At 39.0% G+C, this 20,608-nt stretch overlaps 1 protein-coding gene across 3 annotated transcripts in view; it reads left to right on the forward strand.

Annotated features, from left to right (window-relative positions):
- Positions 1 to 20,608, forward strand: part of LOC126462641 (uncharacterized) — a 199,791-nt gene that overhangs the window by 146,847 nt on the left and 32,336 nt on the right. For all 3 annotated transcript variants that reach the window (XM_050096089.1, XM_050096088.1, XM_050096090.1), the window contains exon 9: positions 1,665 to 1,710. In XM_050096089.1, coding sequence (XP_049952046.1) covers positions 1,665 to 1,710 — 46 coding nt within the window. The remainder of the gene's footprint in view (positions 1 to 1,664; positions 1,711 to 20,608) is intronic.

Below are 20,608 nucleotides of genomic sequence, written 5' to 3' on the forward strand. Positions count from 1 at the left end.
CAAGAGGACTCTCCTCAATGCAGTTGTGGTACTCATCTTACAATTGTCCATATTCTCATTGAGTGTGCACTGTTGGCTCATCTGATATGATTAGTCAACCTATCTATGTCGCTCCTTCAGATACTAGGGAATGGGCAAGCAGCCACCAAGGTCAAACATTTCCAGTGGGAAAACGGATTTTATAGCAAACTTTACTACATCTCCATGTTCAGGGTCAAGGACAGTCTGGTGCATGTGTACGTGTGTGAGAAAGAGATGGGAAGGGGAGGAGGGGGGAGAGTCTCTCTCACTGCAGTGTATGCCCGAGTGGTGTCACTGCACTGTTGTGCATTTTTGTACCTTTACAGTTTCTTGAGTACTGTGGCATATTCTCCATTTCCCATTAGCCTATCCTTTCTATATACATTTAGATTTACACAAAAAATGCCACATTTGTCAATTTCTCTTTTTACCAGCTGACTGTACCTAGTATTACAAGCCACTGCTTTTTAAGATTGCTTTTAAACTCTGGGGAATTTGTTGCAAAATGATTTGGTATTTGATCACTAGGATTTTAATTATTCCATCTATGTTGACCATTTCTGTAAGTCTTGCACTAATGCTAGGTCTCTTAGACCTGTCATTATCTGGATTGGATTGAGAGACACCTAATCAAAAAATCCTTCATGTGCACTCAACACAGAGGCAACTACCTAGGTAGCAGCCTCCGATGTATAGTGCACTGCTGACCTATTTATGGGACCCCTACCATTTTCATCCCTTTGGCCATGAGACCAAGAAACCACAACTAGCTTATTACAAAACCTTTGAAGTCAGTGGTTGAAGCTTCCTACTTAGTTCAGAACCAGAGGGTGTCAGTCAGTTCTGGAGACAATACTGTGGATTGAGAGCTTCATTGAAATTGTGAGCAAAGCTGTTTTCAGTACTCTCTGCCAGTTGGTGGACTGATCAAAGTATGATCCTGAATCCCTGATGACAAGCATCACTTGCTCAGGCGTTTGCCACTGTCTGCAGTTGGATGGATCTGAGGCATACACACAGAGTGCACAAGGTGACTTTTCTATCCCTTGTTGCTAAATTTTCCTGATTGAAATTCGCCATATGTTTGAACTGGGGATAGATGTAATATCCTAACTGATCACTGCCCCCCCCCCCCCCACCCTCCCTCCCTGTCCCCTTCCTCTTCCACCTGCACCAGGCCCCTATACCTACCACTGACATGCCATTCATAGTGTAGTGGACAATTGGTGATAAATCCTGTATTTCCTGTAGAGGACGGTGCTTCTACAGGAGAGGACAGTTCAAGAGGTAACTTTGGTAACGATATTATTTTAGTTTCATGATCTCTGTTACACTTCAAGGATTGTAAAGTTGTTCAAAATCCAAAGCCACAACATCCACAAAAGTGTTCTGTGTAAATAATGGATAGAATTTACAGATTCCTTAAAAATAAATTTGTTTCTTAGACTTTTGATAAGGTTATGCTCACAGAGATTCAGATTGTCAGACTCAAAATAATTAAAATCATGTATACCAACAAAGCACATCTCCTGCTTCAGACAACTAACAATGCAGCTACTAAGTCTTAAGCTGAACTACCATCTCTGTTTGCCTTCTATACATCATTACTCAGTATTGTACTAATACTTATCAATTTCTTGCAGATGACTGTGAGAATGAGGATTTGTCAGAAGAGGAAGTTGATGAAATGTAAGTTCTGTGTACTTCAAGCTTTTTTATCTTATATCTCATTAGTTAATAAGTTCAAGAAACCTGTGTTTTAAACTGTCCTTGCTATAGCTCAATATTGTTTGTTGTTACAGCAGCAGTAGCATTTTGCTTGTCATATTTGTGTCACTATCTGTAATAATTGTAAGAACGTGCGGATTTCTTGACTAGAGATGAAAGTTTCCCATTTTTCACAAAGACGTGAAGAGCACCTTCAAAAACTAAGTAACTGATATTCTGGATACCACCTGATCAATACTTAGAACACAGAATTTGAAAATAACTAAAGTTCATTTTTAGCTGAACTCATAGGAGTCAATGTTTTATTAAAAACAACTGTCACTTCTGTAATCCTCCTGGCCTCAATCTCCACTGACTCACTGTTTGAACACTATCTGCCCAATAACTTCCCCATCCTCCACCCTGTCACACCCCCCCCCCCCCCCCGCCCCCCATCCCATCCCTCTCAGTCCATGCATCAACATTATAGTCTTCGCACGCCATACCTCACTGGCTCCAGCACCCACATGCTGCATTCCTAGCCCATGCTCCTGCCACCCCTCCCTCATTTCTAACCTGATCTCCTTACATGTGTGCCTGTCAATGAGTCAATGTTCCTGTTGTATGATGGATGTTCTTCCTTACATCTAAATTATTTAATTAAAAACAGTTATTTATCATTTATGCTATCAATCACTTTAGGTTGTAATAACATTAATGTTCAGTGTTACTATAACCTGGTGTTATTGTAATCAAAGTGATTAGTAACATAATTAATAAATAACAAGTGCAGAAAATGAACGAATCATATAGTTTCTCAAAAATCTTTTTTCCAAACTTTTCATTTTTTTTATTGTCTTGATGCAGTAATTTGTGGAAGCTTTAATAAAGTGTGGCATGAGGGGTCAAAACACATCATTATAACATGGCTGCAAAGTTTTGCTATGAGTTGTGGACACTAAATATGTCAAAATGATTTACTAGGGTATGTGGTACAGCCACCAGTTGCAGATCACTTGCAAATAAGAATATACACATGATAAAAAAGACAAAAATGCTAGTGCATGAAACCACACATTTTTATTGATGGTAAATACTTTCCTCTTGTTGATTAACCATGTTTCTCTTTATTTAGAAAGACAGAAATGTTAGCAACTGAGTATGTAGTCAAGAGACGCAGCTATTCCAATGAACTATAGAAATAAATGCAGTTCTTTCACATTTAATCTCTTCATTAAGGAGAAAAGGTTAATGGTAAGAAAAAGCATTTCTTTTCATACTTTTTTAAAGAAAAAGAGAATAGGTTGTCAATTTTTTCTGTGCACACGGCATTTTCTTTTCTCACAGCACAGAGCCAGTAAGTATGTAGCAGATGGTAGCTGTCCTACTTCTCCCATCCTATTATGACAGGAGTATGGGAAAAGACAAAAGAGCACACATTGTTTCAACTGTAATCTACAATGAATCTATTTCTGTTGTAAATGCATGTTTTAAGTGAGTGCAAATCCTCTGTTTCCCATTAATCATTTTAAGCTGTTTGATAGAATTTATCTGTATACTATTTGCCAGGTTAATTGATGCCCAATCAACATTGGAAATAACTGCCAACATTCTTTTGTAACAAGTTATTCTTTTAGTTCCTTGGTATTTATTTAAAAATAAGTATGCTTAATACTTAACTGTGAAACCATTCTCCCATGCAATACCACTCAATACCACTTTAAGTGAAACTGAATCCACACATGTACTGCAGTACAATATTTGTACTAAATAACAATGTTACTTCTATGATTGGTTACAATTACTGACAGTATCTCAACAGAAATAAAAATCAGTCATCAGCTGCACAAGAAAACATGGTTTCAGCAGTTTAAACTGTCATCTTCAGAAGTGAAATAAGCTCATATGCACAACATCAAAATCAGATATGTCGAGGGAAAAAGACCAAGAGGAAGACCACGACTGAGGTACATGGATCAAATCGTGAAAGATGTGGGATGTAACACCTATAAAGAAATGAAGAGAAAAGCTGAAAGACGCACAGAATGGAGACAAGCTGCCATTGTAGCTGTTGCAAACCAATCCTTGGATTGACCACTACAGAAGAAGAAGACAAAATAAGAGTGGGATGGCAGTGTCCTACAAAGTATTGAAAGAAAATACATGTATAAATCAGTATGTTAAAAACAAATGTGCAAAGATTGAACTGAAGTAGTAAAACGGGTCTGCTAAAATGAATGTAAAGGAGTTAACCTTGAGAATCACAACATATCTATGCTGCAGAATTAATAAAATAGTGACGTCATTAAAATATGACACGTGCAATGAGTAGCAAAACAATGAACTGTCAAATCATGGATTGTGTGTAGTATGTGCAAAGGAAACGAACCAAATAATGGTGATATGAGCAGCATTGAACAAGCATATATACAAAATGGGAGCACTGATGTGCATATAAACTGTAATGAAGTCTAAAACAGTTGATGTTCAAGTATGTGTTAAAGCTTATAAAACTATATAAGATGATTAACAAAAGCATTTAAAATGCCTTATCGTGTCAATACATTGTCGATTAAGTGTTGCGTATTCACAAATGTATAACAATATGTTATATAAGTGTAGAGTGGCCACTTAGCAGTTGCATAACCAGTGTTGAAAATGTAGCTGTGCTTCATCTCAGTTACATAGTGAATGGTTACCTTTGCTTCTTGCAGTGTTTGCTTTCACAGAGCAGTGCACAGATTAAAAATGGAGTCTTAAAAAGTGACAGTAATGTACTGATTGACCAACTCAGCTGCTCGATGTTGGCATTTATATATTTCTACTCATGTTTTTAGAAGCCTCTCCTCCATGAGAAATTTTCTAACATCTTACAACTATAATATTATATCTTCAACAGCTTTTATATCTTTTGCTAGTTAGATAGTGAAACAACAAACTAAAAGACATTGGAAAAGATTGTGTTTTTCTTAGTACAGCACGTTCCCCGAATACAGTACAATTTCAGTTTATAGACAATTGGCATAAGATGCTTGATGGCCTCTGTGAACCAAAATTCTAAAGATGCTCATAGTTTGTAAAGGATGGTGGTAGGTTGATGCTTGCTAGTGTAAATCCAATTGGACGGGCATGTGGTACATCGAAGACCCTAGAGACCCATCCTCCATCTGTTGAACTCATGGTTCCAAAACCTGTAGAAAACTGTTCTTTTTCTTGTGATTTTTGTCTTGTGGCCATTTGGCCATGGTCCAAGGCATATATGATGTGCCTAACATTTTGTCTTCCAGTGCTGAAGACATCATCAGAGGCTACAGAGACTCAGAAAACAGTACAGGCTTAAAGAAGCTCCGCAAATCAAACTGTTTTATGTATCCATGCAATTGTCAGACTGAGATGCCCTCAGACTGCTGAGATCACTGAGTCACACCAGCATATGTTGTGGAGCTTGCAGTGGAGAATAATTGGTACTGTTATTTAGCACTAAGGCTCACCAGCTCCTTCTCTTGGCCTTGAAGGCCCAGTGGATTTTCACTGGCTGCCGTGTCAATCTTTGCCTGCAGATGCAGTATGGAGGGACATGTGGTCAGCATGCCACTTTGCCAGGTGTTTTGCCAATTTTCCAGACCATAGAGCTGCTGTTTCTCATTCAAGTAGCTCCTCAGTTGGTATCACTAGGCTGAGTGCACTTCTTACTAGACGTCTCAACCAGGAAAAATCCTGGGCAGCTCACAGCTTATCTAATTTCAGTCCTTCTTTTCTAGTAAAGTTGTTTCTGCGCTTTTGAATTTCTATGGCCTCTCTGTACACCCGAGCATAGTTATGATTCCAGCATCTTGATAAAACCAAATTGTCAGAGAATTAAATTTGGTGGTTTCGTGATACCAGTGCATGATCTGCTTCTGCTGATTGATCTCTGTTTCACAGATGACAATTACTCTTCTCTTTCTTAAGTTGGAGGTTACTGCTTCTTTTTGCAGTTTCTATGTACACTTGACCATATGTGCAAGGGATTTTATGTACTCCTGCTGTGACAGGCAGTGAGCATATGATCTGTGCATTGCTCAAATTTTCTGCACCTGCACTGTGTCAGTGTCTGTCTTTTTGGTACGCTGCTTATGCAACTTAAAACTGTTTTTACAAGTGAGAAGAATACTTTCCCAGTAGTTGGCTCTTTTTCACTAGCAGCTCCATATCTTGTACGGTGCAGTGCCCTATTTATCCGAGTAGCCATTTCTTCTGTAAGCAGTCCAACATGTAGACCTTACTTTGGTTCCAAGATTTTTTTACCACAGGCAATTAATTTTTTGATCACTCTTCTTTTTTTGCAAGGGACAGTGGCTGGAATTTCTGTGAATGTATCTTCCCATGTGAGTGGGGTTTCTGTAGATTTTGTATCCTAAAGTTCCTATGTGTTTTCTAAGTAGTTGTATATCCAAAAATGAAATTTGACCTTCTTTCTCCTTTTTTTCCCACCAAAGTGAAGAGTATATTATAAATAATATCATACAGAAAATTTAGAAATTATGATGGTTCTTGTTCTTTCTGAGAACATGCAGTGAAACTGGCTCCAGTCTGCTGAAACCAATGTGAGGGTTTCTCCTTTGCCATCTGAAGGACTGCTTTTTCAAATTTTGACCATATACAAATTCTCTGCAATTGTGCTGAGTGGGTATCCCATAGCCACTCTGTCAGATTGTCCATAGCATTTGTTGTCCTGTTCAAAGTAAATTAATGTGAGATAATGTTTAAAGAGATCTGCCATACCTTTAGCAGAAGTCCTTTCCAACTGTGACATTCTTATTAAGAGGAACCAAGTAAACAATGATACAACATCAACACTTACCCATAATACCTCTTGGACTCAACATGAAAGATTTTAATTGTTTGAGAAAATGACCAAAATCTTTAATATAAGTATCAGTATTTCTATAAATAGCTGTAGGGGAGTAGCAAAGCATTTGGTTATCCCATAGTTTGGACAGTCAATATTGCTGACAGTAGGTCTCAGTGGAATGCCAGGTTTGTCAATCTCTGTGGTAATTCCTTTCATTTGGTAAAACCTACTTGTGATTGGGAGAAATAAGAGGAAACTTCTTTATTATGCTAAGAACAGAAGCTACAGCTTCTCCTTTAAGCTGTTTGTATCTTCTTGCTTCTAATATGTTCTGAATTTTACTGTAGTGTGCTCTTACCTGATGGAGTAATTTGAATGCCCTTAGCAAAATGTAAATGTCGAGAGAATTTTCATTTAACTTTTAGTAAGATGCTACTAAGTGGTTTGCTTCTAAGCAGTATTCTGGCTTATTCCACATGTAATTCAACTACAGGTTGTTTAAATTTTAAAAAAGCCAGATTCAATCTTCAATATTAGCAACAGTGCCTTCTACTAGCATTCTAGAAGGTGCAATTACATAATTTCATCCTTTGGCAGTATGAGCCATATGTGCAGACTATTGAATTTTTCCTTCCATCTATTATCTGACATCACAGAATCTACTTCTATGGTTTGTAACATTAAACTATCCAATTTATCACAAATATTATGACAGAACTTATTACTGAAGAATGTTGCAGCTCCATTAGCTTAGAGTTCACAGAATCACATGTGATAGATGCACTCTCAGAGCAGTACTGACTCTTTGTGATCATAGATATCATGCACAGTTGCTGAAGTGAAGTTTCTCTTCCCCTCAGAAAATTCGGTGTTGTTGAGGTGTCTCTGCAGCACAGCAGAAAGGTGACAGAGCTAAATAAAAGAGATTTCTTGTGAAACTAGGGAACCATGAAACTCATTTCTCCAATATCTTTTACGAAGATCCAATCATTATTATGCGAGAATTTATAGCAAGGCCATAGAAATTCGAAAGGACAAAAAACGTTTAACAGAAAAGAAGATGGGCTGAAATTAGACAAGTGCTAAATAATGCAAACAATGCCAACTCTTCCCCCTTACAAGCTCCACAACATGGGATGGTGTGACTCAGCACCCTCAGGCAATGGCCTGATAATGTCACGATCTCATCATTGAGGGGATATGTATAAATAGTTTGATTTACTGAGCTTTCTAAGTCTTTATAACTCTGATTATGGCTTCAGCATTGGAGCACAAAAATTTTTGTGTGCTCTTTTCCAATTCCACAGTTAACTTTCATTCTCAATGATGAAGTTGAGATGCACCAAGCACTGTATCAATTTACTATCATGGTACAATAGGGGCACTATGAATATATTGTCAGAGTATCCTGATTATCTATTAGGTTTTAAGACTGCATAATTGAGCAGTTTATTTTCATAATCTTGCAATGCTAAATTAGCCATCAGTTACAAAAAGAAACTACTAATCATGAAAGCATCTCTCTCTCTTCAAAATTCTGGTTCTTAAGTAAATAATAAGTGGAGCTTTGCCCATGTTTATGATACTATTCCCAACTCAGGTTTGCAGTTAATGAATGATAAAGAGTGAGCATTAGATACTTCAGTGAATATCAAAATTAAGAAACCAGGGCTGTGAAATGCATTGTTTTTCTCTATACAGGGTGAACATTAATAAAACTGACACACTGCAGGGACAGATTCCTAACTGGAAATGCAGGAAAAAAGGTCCTATGAACTTGTGTCCAGAAGTGGACGGTGTGTGTGCAATGACAACATCCATGTCACAACAGATGTTCAAAGTGGCCTCCATGGGATGCAGTGAACAGGTTTACACATCACATCATGGATTGCTGCACTCTTTCATATGTTCCAGTCTCTCTATGAATAGCGTCACAGGCATCATGAAGATGCTATTGAAGGGTCTATACATCAGGAACTAGTTTAGCATAAACAACCTTTTCAGATGCCCCCAGAGGCTAAAATTCAGGTAGTTTAAGTCCACTGATGTAGCAGGCCTTGCTACAGGGCCTCCGCATCCTATCCAATGTCCAGGGTAGATGATGTTGAGGTGCTGGTGAACTGTAATGCGGAGGTGGGATGATGCTCCATCATACGGAAACCACATAATCTGCTGTATTGCCAAAGTCACATTCTCAAGCATCCCAGGCAGAGGTTTCTGGAGGAAGTCCAGTTACATTCTTCCGTTGAGGCATTGTGGAATAATAACTGGTCCAAGAATGTTGTCACCAAGAATCCCTTCCCACACACTGATGCTGAACCAATGCTGATGAAACACCTCAACTATTCCCCGGGGATTGTCTGTCATCCACAGGTAATGATTATGCAGGTTTATGATGCAAGTTCTAGCAAAGGTTGCTTCGTCGGTAAGGAGAACTGATGACAGAAATCACATAGTTGTGATGATCTGGTGCCAAAACCAATGACAAAATCCTTCCCATAGATATCCACTGCTGATAATTATTGCACTTGTTACAGTTGATTGAGATAGTAACGGTTATCATGCAGGATACACATAATTGTACTTTGCGTTACAGCTTTTTAGTGGGTCACTTTCCTGGAACTTAAATGAGGGTTCATCTCAAAATCCTGTAGAATCAGGCCCTCCAAATCTGGTGTAAGTACATTCTGCTACCTCCCTGCACATTCGTCTTTCTGAGAGGACCCGTGATCACGCACGTGCCCAAAAAGGGCTTGAAATGTTGTGTAATATGTTTGATGTCTGTGAGGGTACTTGTTTTGGTGTAGCCGTGGTGACTCTCAACCATCTCCATCTGCTTGTCCATACACAAACACCATCTTGGCTTGTGAATTTTAAAATTTCCCCGGCGAATTGACTGTTCAAACAAATTTCGGGCTTGCAGCCGGTCATCATTCAATACTTCGCACGATATTTCAACTGGGCACCTGCCAGTCATCTCCACGTGAGCCGTCGCAGACTGGTGAAAACGTCCTCCGTTCTATATATCAATATATAGAGTACTATAACTGTTGTGCGCATGCATCAAAAACTTGATAGATGAACCACACTGCCCACCAGCATCACCCTCGCTGGTGGAATAGCAGAACTCAGTCGCCCTCTGTGTTGCTGTTTGCCGCGGCCGTCGATGCACTCTGTCATCTTCGATTAGAGCAAATCGTGGAGATGATGGGATTCCACGCACTGTCCAGCTGGTAGCCGCTGTCATGGTTTAACAGATTTTCCGCCAGTCGTATTTCTACGGATTCTTAAATAATGGAGTCCCAGAAAGACATTGCTGTGGACAAAATCATTGTTTTCTCATACTCCATTGAATGTCCAGTAGAAATACAATGTTCAGCAATAGCGGTCTTGCTTGGCTGCAAAAGTCGGGTGTAACGTTGACGTTCAGTGCTGCGTATTTTCACGGTGTGTGTGGCTTGATCTATGTAAGCCATACCACATTGGCAGGGTATCTTGTAAATTCCGGCCTTTCGTAGTAACAGATTGTCCTTAGCTGATCCCACAACGTCCGCAATCTTCGATGGTGGGCAGAAAACCACTTTTACCTGAAATTTTCAGACGATTCTTGCTATTTTGGTGGCCAACCTTTTTATGGAGGCTTTTGAGGAGAGAGCGCTTGAATCAGCTGCCCTGAAACCAACAGTTTTTTGGAGGTATGTGGATGACACTTTCATAGTGTGGCCCAATGGAGAAGATAAATTAATGGAGTTTCTACATCACCTCAACTCCATTCATAGCAACATCCGGTTCAGCATGGAAATAGAGAAAGATGGTTGTTTGCCCTACTTGGATGTCCTGGTTCAAAGGAAGAATGATGGTTCTCTAGGCACTCAGTTTACCGGAAACCCACTCATACTGATTTGTACCTACAAGCATCGAGTTGCCATCACCCATCGCAAACCATGAGTTTGCTCATACTGTCTCAGATCTAGATAGCTTACCTCAAGAACTTACCCATCTAAAGACAGTATTCAGGGAAAATGGGTATTCCATCTGTCAGATTAACAGGACAGTAACAGTTAAAACTAAGAAGCAGGTTGTGAATAAAGAGGAGAACTTGCCAGAACAATCTTAAGCTTTTCTTCCTTTCATTGGCAACACTTCGTTTAAAATAGCAAGAATCCTCTGAAAATTTCAGGTAAAAGTGGTTTTCCGCTCACCATCGAAGATTGCGGACCTTGTGGGATCAGTTAAGGACAATCTGTTACTACAAAAGGCCGGAATTTACAAGATACCCTGCCAATGTGGTATGGCTTACATAGATCAAACCACATGCACCGTGAAAGTACGCTACACTGAACATCAACGTTACACCCGACTTTTGCAGCCAAGCAAGTCCACTATTGCTGAACATTGTATTTCTACTGGACATTCAATGGAGTATGAGAAAACAATGATTTTGTCCACAGCAATGTCTTTCTGGGACTCCATTATCAAAGAATCCGTAGAAATACGACTGGCGGAAAATCTGTTAAACCATGACAGCGGCTACCAGCTGGACAGTGCGTGGAATCCCATCATCTCCACGATTTGCTCTAATCGAAGATGACTGAGTGCGTCGATGGCCGCGGCAAACAGCAACGCAGAGAGCGACTGAGTTCTGCTATTCCACCAGTGAGGGTGCTGCTGGTGGGCAGTGTGGTTCATCTATCAAGTTTTTGACGCATGCGCACAATAGTTACAGTACGCTATATATTGATATATAGAACGGAGGATGTTTTCGCCAGTGTGCGACGGCTCACCTGAAGATGACTGGCAGGTGCCCAGTTGAAATATCGTGCGAAGTATTGAATGATGACAGCTGCAAGCCCAAAATTTGTTTGAACCATCTTGGCTTGTTCCTGACATGATTACCAGATCATTTTGCTGCTTACAGTGTGTTGCGTCAATCACACAGCCTGCAGCACACAAGGAACACACATCACATAGTCAGAGGAGCTATCACTCTTCAGCACCAGCTACTGTGGCAACAATGCATTTCCCAACACGTGTTCATAGGACCCTTTTTCCTCCATTTCCGGACAGGAATCCTTCCCTGAAGTTTATTAGTTTTATTAATGTTCGCCCTGTATATTTTTTCAGCCTCAGCTCACTCAGTTGGTACCATTACCACTTTCAACCCGTTACTGCATCAGAGCTGCGTGATTGCTAGGTATGTTCGCATGCTAGGTATGTTGTCACAATGAAAGGTGTTATTATTGTATGAAAACTGTTGATAGCTGTCAGATGCATCCAATTGACAAAGTCATTACGGTACCAGAAACCTTTATTATTTCCTGTAAAGAAGTAAGGAAGATTAAGATACAACAACAATAACAATAATATTGTCTGTACTAGATAATGTGAATGGGATGACACGGGGGGGCAGCCATTCTGGTATTTTGTTTCTGTGTCCATAGGTGGAATGTGTTAATTTCTATTATGATCTCCGACAATATATATCATAGAAGAGGAATGTTTGTTTGGAACATTCATAGGCACACACACAAAAAAGTATACTGGAGGATGAATTGTGGATGTCTTATCCTACAGAACCCACTTTTCTTGGCTTCACCTGTACAGGCCCCAAAAACTGATCCAAACATGCCCCTATTATAATCGTGAGTGTATGGAGGAACAACACGTTCATCAAACATCAGTCAGTCATCATTACAAATAAGTCAATCTATTATCACTATCTTCATAACCTATTTCTGGCTTACAGGATCTAACCTCCTGTGTAAAAATCATACAAACTGAACCATAATGTGTCATAGTATGAGAAAAGCATAAAACTCTTATTATATATGTTAACATATATGATAAGTCATTGCTATTTTGCAACATCGTATACTGTAGCTATAAAGGATTCTGTTTGTTTTTGTTTCTTTCCTCTATGGGAGAACTGTAGTAAGTCCCTCGATAATTGGATGTGTCATTTGACAATTGAAGTGAAAATAGGACAGTGAAAGATACGCTGAAGTTAAAGATCACATGATTGTAAGAGTAGAAGAAACAGCTCCAGGGAGAATGAAATATAAACGTTTGAAGCAGTTAACTCAGAACCAGGCAATTGCCAATCTGTGTAATCTGCAGAGATGGCTAATTCTCCTGAGGGTTTGAATTTCTGTAATTTATCAGTATTATATAAAAATTTCTCTTGATCCATTATGGGATTTGGAAGAAACAAGGCCTTAGGATGTGAAAGAAAAAAATGATTGTATTTTTCTTTATATTTAAATTATGACAATGCAATGTAATCTCAGAGATCACAGTGCCCACATGCTCTACTCACAAGTCTAGCGATCGTCTTTAATTTGCTTAATCTTACAGCTAATTCATAACAACTGAAGGTGCTGCTTTTTTATTCATTATGTAGTTCAAAAACTCTCTCCTTTAGGTGTGACCAAGCATTAAATAAATAAGTAATAAGGCTATAGAGCCTTAGGTAAGTAGTAAAATTAATCAGTAAGGTAATAAAGTAACAGATGTAACTAAATATAACTATACACTCTTATCAAATAAATAAAGTTCAAATTGTGTTGTAGCAAACTATGTGAGAGACATGCATCACTAATGGTCAATGATATCCCTGATTATTAGCAAACAAAGTGCATCTATGTCGTGTAGCTCACTGGACCCACCATAGAATCCATTTCTAACAAACACTGCTGTGTCAACTGACAGTTGATGATTTGACAACTTATGTAACAACTACTGTATTCACAGCTTAATACTCCATTCCTACATTTGTTCATACTCGTTTGCTTATTACAGTCAAACTTAAACCCAGTATATACTTTAATATCTCCGTGTATGGTCCAACTTTCTTGACACACACTACATTCAAAGCTTAAATCCTTGCATGATTACCCATTACAGATCACAAATTTTTGAAAACGAGGTTTATGGGCATTGTATCTGTATTATATTTACCTGGACAGTGAAATTCTTCTTGGTGTTCTACTGTATTTTCCGTAAAACTAGGTGTAGTGCTGATAGATTCTACTTTTTCCTTTACTTTTTGTTTGACATGTTCAGTTTCCTCCAAACTAGTCAAAGTGTTTGGGGCATGATTTACTTCACCAAATTCATTATTTTTTCAAACACCTCCATTTTGTCTCCTTGAAATGTATAATTAACATCTTAGGTTCATTGTGTACCTCTTTAAACTGTTCATTCATTTTGTTTCTTACTGGATTATACTGTTTATTTAGTTCAGTCTGTAGCTTCTCAGGCAAATTTAATAAGGTCTATTCTATATTAGAGATTTTATCCACTTTCGTAGCGACCTAAGTTCCTTGTGTTTTTAAATCTGTAACACTATTTGACAACTCTTCTTTATTGGCTTTCATACTGTCAGATAACTCTTGTGCAGTGGCTTCCCCTTGAGTTTCGAGGGGTTTAACACTAGTTGACAGTTCATCTAATTTCTTTAATTTCTCTGCTTGCTTTTTCATTTTTTTTTTTACGGTAACTCACAAGATTAGTAAAACATATTTTACAATACTTTGCTTTACAACTCACCTAATCGAGCATGCAGCAAGCTGCACTGCACTGCACTGCTGATGTGATTTGCGTGGACTCAGTGACATGGAGATGAGCTGCTGCATATTCGTTGTGCAGCCATCTGACTGGCTGCTGCACTGTGAAGTGGAGCTGCACCATTGTGCTGGTCAGGTGCCACAGGGGCGCCCTTGGAGGTCTCTGCTACAATTGTAGCCTCAAAGTCACAACACAAAATTCTTCCATGTTGCCTATAAGATTCTTCTTCACAAACAAGCCAAAGGTTGCTTAAGCAGAGTAGTATCTATTGCTGTTGACCTCCTTTGTTATTCGATTTAATTTAGGGCAATACCGCAGCATATGCCCACTTATATTTTCTCAGTTTCGACTTTGGTTGCTCTGACAGCTTTGTATCTTCTTTTTTGTAACCAATGATCTCTTTCTTTTAGCACATCTAATTTTCATCCTGCATCAGGGTGCCAAAATGAAGTGTAATGTTGTGACTCTTTTTGTGGTTACACCTATGTACAATCTGTTTCCCGTGTAAGTTTTACCTTGTAAATAACTTCTGTTGCAAAGCGCGGTTGCTGGAAGAGAGTGCTGATCTATGCAAGCTACTAAATGACAAATGCATTTCCCTGTCAATTCTTCTGTATTTACTACAAAATCTTACAACTGATTACAATTTGTGGCGAACAGATATTTTGTAATGAATAGTTCTCAGAAAGTCACAGTATGCATTTAATGCTAATACATAGACTACTAAATCAGAAGTGACAGTTCTTAAATCTCATCTTCAACTTTTCTGCCATTTTCATTCATGCCAACCTCCTTTTCTCTGAGACTTCCAAGACATTTCCAACCCATGTTGCCAAAGCATGAGTGAGTGTCACAGCAGGAGCAGATGCCCATTTGCTGCCAGAGCTTGTTGATGTCCGGAGCAGGTGGCTTTCGCTCCTAATCTGTACATAGGTTAATAATATACACCACAGAGGGATGTCCCGACACTTGAAAACTACCTAAACTACGTTTTCAGTTACTATGAAAATCTTTCGTTGGCGTATGAATATAAATGTGGAACATGTTGTTCGCAATAATCTCCTATTACACTACACCATTCTGGTGAAAGGTGACTTTAAGATGGGCTAACTCAGCTGACAGACTTCAAGAGTCTTAGTAGACATTGGCCCTATGAGCCAAGGTACAAAGGATGCCTTCACGATGAGGTGGATAATGACAACTATCAGCCTGAAGATACAAATCAGTGTGAGCTGGCTTCCATAAATAGCATGTCGCAGTGTACCATGAACCATCATCCTGACCAACACATCAAGGATGGGAAGGTAGCTGTCGTTCTCCAGCCCCATAGTGAAGCAAATATTCAATTACAGGGCAGATTCTTCAGTCTTTCATTAACCGATTTGCAATAATAGGTAACAAAAGGCTTCACATTGCGACTCCCTCTGTCTGCTCATTGAGTAAACCATACATGGAAGTCAACGTGTCGAAAAAGGTTATTTAATTCAACACCAAACCTAGCCCCAATTAACTGTAATGAATTTGACTGAGGAACATGAATGAAGAGAGAAACCACATCAGAATTTATTAAAATATCGGACTCATTCGAACTCAATCCCTCTGATCAATGTAAGAAATCCATAAAGTTCCTAATGTGATGTACTCACCAACCTACTTGTGGACTCAACAGATAGCAAGGTGTTTTGCTACATGGCATATCAGAGTACATACGTTACTCACAATGGATCTTCAGACGGCCATATAATCTACAATGGAATGCACAATAACACTTAAGACCTTATCAAGAGCTTTGTTACAAGAAACACTTTTTCAGGATGTCGTTAGCCTTCCCTCAACACTTTTTCTCAGATCAGTACTAAGTCTGTGACACACTAGATAACACAGTAAACTCTACATCTTTTGAACATAATCCTAATTGTCCAATACAGCAATAACATTGCCCTTGTCCACAGGTGAGGTAACAAAATCAGGATTCATCCTTAGTGAATGCAAAGCAGCTCCCCCAGCTGTTGTAATACACTTTGGCGAGAATGCTCTAGTCAACAAACTGCATGGCTCTGTCGCAAACAGTGTCTGAAGATATTTTAAAAACAGCGTGTTCAATAGAACTTATAAAATTAACAACTGGTAAATTCTTAGGTGTCTGCACAGAGTTTGATCATTTCCCTAGGACAGATAAAGCTGTGTCATTCAAATATTTCTCTCTTCGATTGATCACAGAGCACCAAACTGTAATATAACACTCCAACCCACAGAAACATTGAAACTCAGCCAAATGTCAAGCAGTTAGAGAAGAAATTCAGAGTCAAATTGTAATCAGAAACCACTGTCCAGTCAATCCCAATTAATTTATTAATTTGTTGGATTTTGTTTGCTGAATTCATCTAGTCTTTTCGTGCACCTGTAACTTCTTTTCCTGTTAGACCAGTTGCCATCCATTATTGTAGGTATTTAAATCTCTCTTCCTTTTGAGTTTTTTCTCCTTGTATTATTTTCCATTCTTTTATTATTTTATGTATCAATTAATTAATTGTAATCTGACACTTTCTCCCTGCACATTTGCTGCTCAAAGATTTTTTGCCGACAGTAAAAATGTTTTTCAAGTAAACTGTGAAATACTGAAATCGCGCAATTTAAAAAAATGAATCTCTTACAACACTTTTGTGAGCAGTTAGTTGACAAATACAGGATCCCAATCGTTGGTAGTGCTATTTCTCTCTCCATATGGCAAATCTAACTTGAAGCAAAGAAAAAATAAAAGCCTTGTAACCAGCTGTTTTCTCAACTTGCTTTACTACCAATATGAGAAGAGTATACCGGAGTTGCCATACAAACACAGGCAATAGATATTGGTACACACCCATTTACATGTAAATTTACATGCAATAACTTCAAAGTTGATAAGCCTACAGCTACTTTCATATACACTATGTGATCAAAAGTATCCGGACATCTGGCTGAAAATGACTTAGAAGGCCGTGGTGCCCTCCATCGGTAATGCTGGGATTCAGTATGGTGTTGGCCCACCCTTAGCCTTGATGAGAGCTTCCACTCTTGCAGCCATATGTTCAATCAGGTGCTGTCAGGTTTCTTGGGGAATGGCAGCCCATTCTCCATGGTGTGCTGCACTGAGGAGAGGTATCGATGTCAGCCGGTGAAGCCTGGCATGAAGTCGGCATTCCAAAACATTCCAAAGCTGTTCTGTAGCATTCAGGACAGGACACTGTGCAGGCCAGTCCATTACAGGGATGTATTGTCATGTAATCACTCAGCCACAGGCTGTGTATTATGAACAAGTCCTCGATCGTGCTGAAAGATGCAATCGCCATCCCCAAATTGCTCTTCTACAGTGCAAAGCAATAAGGTGCTTAAAACATAAATGTAGGCTTGTGCTGTGATAGTGCCATGCAAAACAACAAGGGGTGCAAGCCCCCTCCATGAAAAACACGATTACACCATTACACTATAACACCACTGCCTCTGAATTTTACTGTTGACACTACACACTGGCAGATGATGTTCATCGGGCATACTCTGCCATCATATCGTCACATTGTGTTCCATGACTTGTCACTCCACACAGCATTTTTCCACTGTTCAATCATCCAATGTTTACGTTCCTTACACCAAGTGAGGTGTCGTTTGGCATTTACCGGCGTGATGTGTGGCTTATGAGCAGACACTTGACCATGAAATCAAAGTTTTCTCATCTCCCACCTAACTGTCATAGTATTTGCAGTGGACCCTGATGCAGTTTCAGGAGTGTGGAAATCTCGTGTACAGATTTACGAGGTCTATCTAAACAGTATCCGACCTTTGATTTTCCCATGCAAAATGGAAGATAGGGCGTCACTACTGTACACAGTAAAGGAAGAGACCTTTATGTGCATGCTCTAATGGTTTCGGCTACAAGAAAAGAAGCGGCGCAAAACTGGACTGCGAAATTCACACTTCTCTTACTATAGTTGACTTACTTGAAACATTTAGCTGATCTTCTTCTCTGAATATGCGGCTGCGTCAATCACCACAACTTCTTCTCTCCAAAGAAATAATGCTGGTTACAGGAACTAACAAATACTCTCTCTGTCTTTAGAAATAACTCTGTACCCTCATACCTGCAGTTAAGTTCAAGTATATTTTCATCTCCACAAATTCTTGCAACTCAACTACAAGGTTACCTGTTAGAAACTATTAAATATAATTACATTGTGGTGGGTTTCATAACCACCAGAAATTCAAAAACAGGTTTTGCTTCTCGCAAGTCTAACACCAAGATTAAGAAAAAGTCTCTAGTCAAAACACATTTCATTGTTCATAACAATTACAATCATTGCACCATCAAAGAATAATGCATGCTTGCTCCTTGTACGTCACATACAGCTTCTATGGCGCGAGTGGCAGACACTTGTCAGCGTCGCTCGTCCAACGCAGCTTCTGTCCTCCCAGGTCCATCGTCCATCCTGCACACACAGACACGTGTTGCGCAGTAAATAGGCTGTCTCTCACACTTATCTTTAAAATATCGTGTGTTTGAGGTGGCAGAAGGTCGAGTGGTTCCAGAATTTACGTGTAAATTCTCGAAGAACTACATATCACCCTCCTCAGATCAAACATGCAGTATTTTATACATAACCATTACGTACATTAATATCGTACTAGTAACAATCCACACTTCAAAAGTAATCATTTTTTACATTATATTTTATACACAATTTCCTCTTTTTTTCATAAATCCTTGTACTCTGTAGGCTTTCCATTAATTCTTTACTTTACTTTTTTTTAGAACATAAGCCCCTATTTATAATTTAATTCTGCATTTCTCTTACTTATAGTGGTGAGGACTTTCTCTTCAGGTCCAATCATAAATTTCAGGTGTTAGGACATTTAAATATTTCATCCTGTATTATAATTTTTTGTACTATTTTTCCTCAGTACCGACTAGTATCATTGTTCATAGTAGTTTGTGTTCTGGAGGAACTCTGGGCAAATGAAAGTGTTCTTTCCGACACTCATAAAACATAATAATGCTAGTGGTATATAGAATTCAAACTTACCAGACTAATCTATATAAAATGTGTTACTTTTGTCACAATACTGTCCATTTCCCCTTTAGGAAGAGTATACATTACACGTGGATTGACCCTATGAGTGCACTCCCTCCTTCCGTTTCAGTAAGTATGCCCCTCTTGATTTCTATTTTCCTATGGTACAGGTCAATCCCCTTCTTGGTGCCCCTGTCCACACAGTATAGATCAGCCTTTCTTAGGTCTTGTCTATCTGCCTTTTATATTCAGTAAATGCTGGTTGTGCTCCCCTTGTCCTTTATGAGTGGGCCTCATGGTTCCTTTTCCTAGTATACATCTTTATGTACACTATAATTAAATGTTTTCTGGTAAAGTTACAATATATTTTACACCTCTACTCGACTTTTTCATTTAGTCCCCGGAGTCCTCCCCTACTTTTCAACTTATACCTACTTGGTATATACTATGTCTCTATACACCATTCAATACATAATATGTTTACTTAGGTTATAAGAGCCCCACTATCGTACAAATCGTCAGAATATTTGTTAGATTGACATTCCTTAATAATTACCCCAACTGATTTCTCTCTGGCTTATGTTCATTTTTCTTACTCATGCCGCCTCCTTATGTACACTCGGAAACCATTGCAGTTCTTATACTTATATATACATATGATATTGAATCGTCATAGTTCTTATATGTATATATATTTTCCCCTATTTACGTGCAATCCAGAGCCTTCACAATAAACAACTATGTGTGTACGTGCAATTCAGAACCGTCACAATAAATGACAATGTGTGCATTCTTTCCTGGGGTAAACATTCCTTTCCCCCTATAATGCTTGACGGTTCTCCCCTTTTGATGTGTAAGATCATTGTTTGTGTAATCATATTTTTTGTGTGTATGCGTAAGTGGGTTTGTGTAGCCTGATTCTTCGGCCTACTTCTATAAAATAAGTTTTAGGTTTTTGGAAACCACAGAAAATAAGGAGGACTTCAGCAATAGTAATATATGAATGTGGAAAGAGGGAAAGATAGACCGGTACTCAGATGAGAAGTAAGAAAGGGAAAAGTGGAAATGAGTGCTAAGATCCAACAAGAGAAAGAAGGTAACCCCAAAGACAGGAAACCCTTCCCACCTCCCTACCCCAGGATCGCTACTTCGCCGGTACTTGAGTGAGAAGCCGGAGGAGGTATGGTGTTAAATCGTCTCCTACAGAACGGACATTGTCACCTTCACCCTCAAGGTCCCCACAGAAAATCTTAGCAACCCCTATGGAACAGCAAATGGTGAAGAATCAGTCACACTTGTTTGTGTTGGTCGTTTGAAAGGTGTGGTGTGTGTTCTGTGTTAGCCATGTTTGTACTTACACTACCCACCCCTCCAAAAACTAATACAAACCCTCCCATCTACATCACATTTCACACAGGGTATAAAATATTCTCTACTA

The sequence above is a fragment of the Schistocerca serialis genome, chromosome 1, assembly GCF_023864345.2.
Source record: "Schistocerca serialis cubense isolate TAMUIC-IGC-003099 chromosome 1, iqSchSeri2.2, whole genome shotgun sequence".
Lineage (NCBI taxonomy): Eukaryota > Metazoa > Arthropoda > Insecta > Orthoptera > Acrididae > Schistocerca > Schistocerca serialis.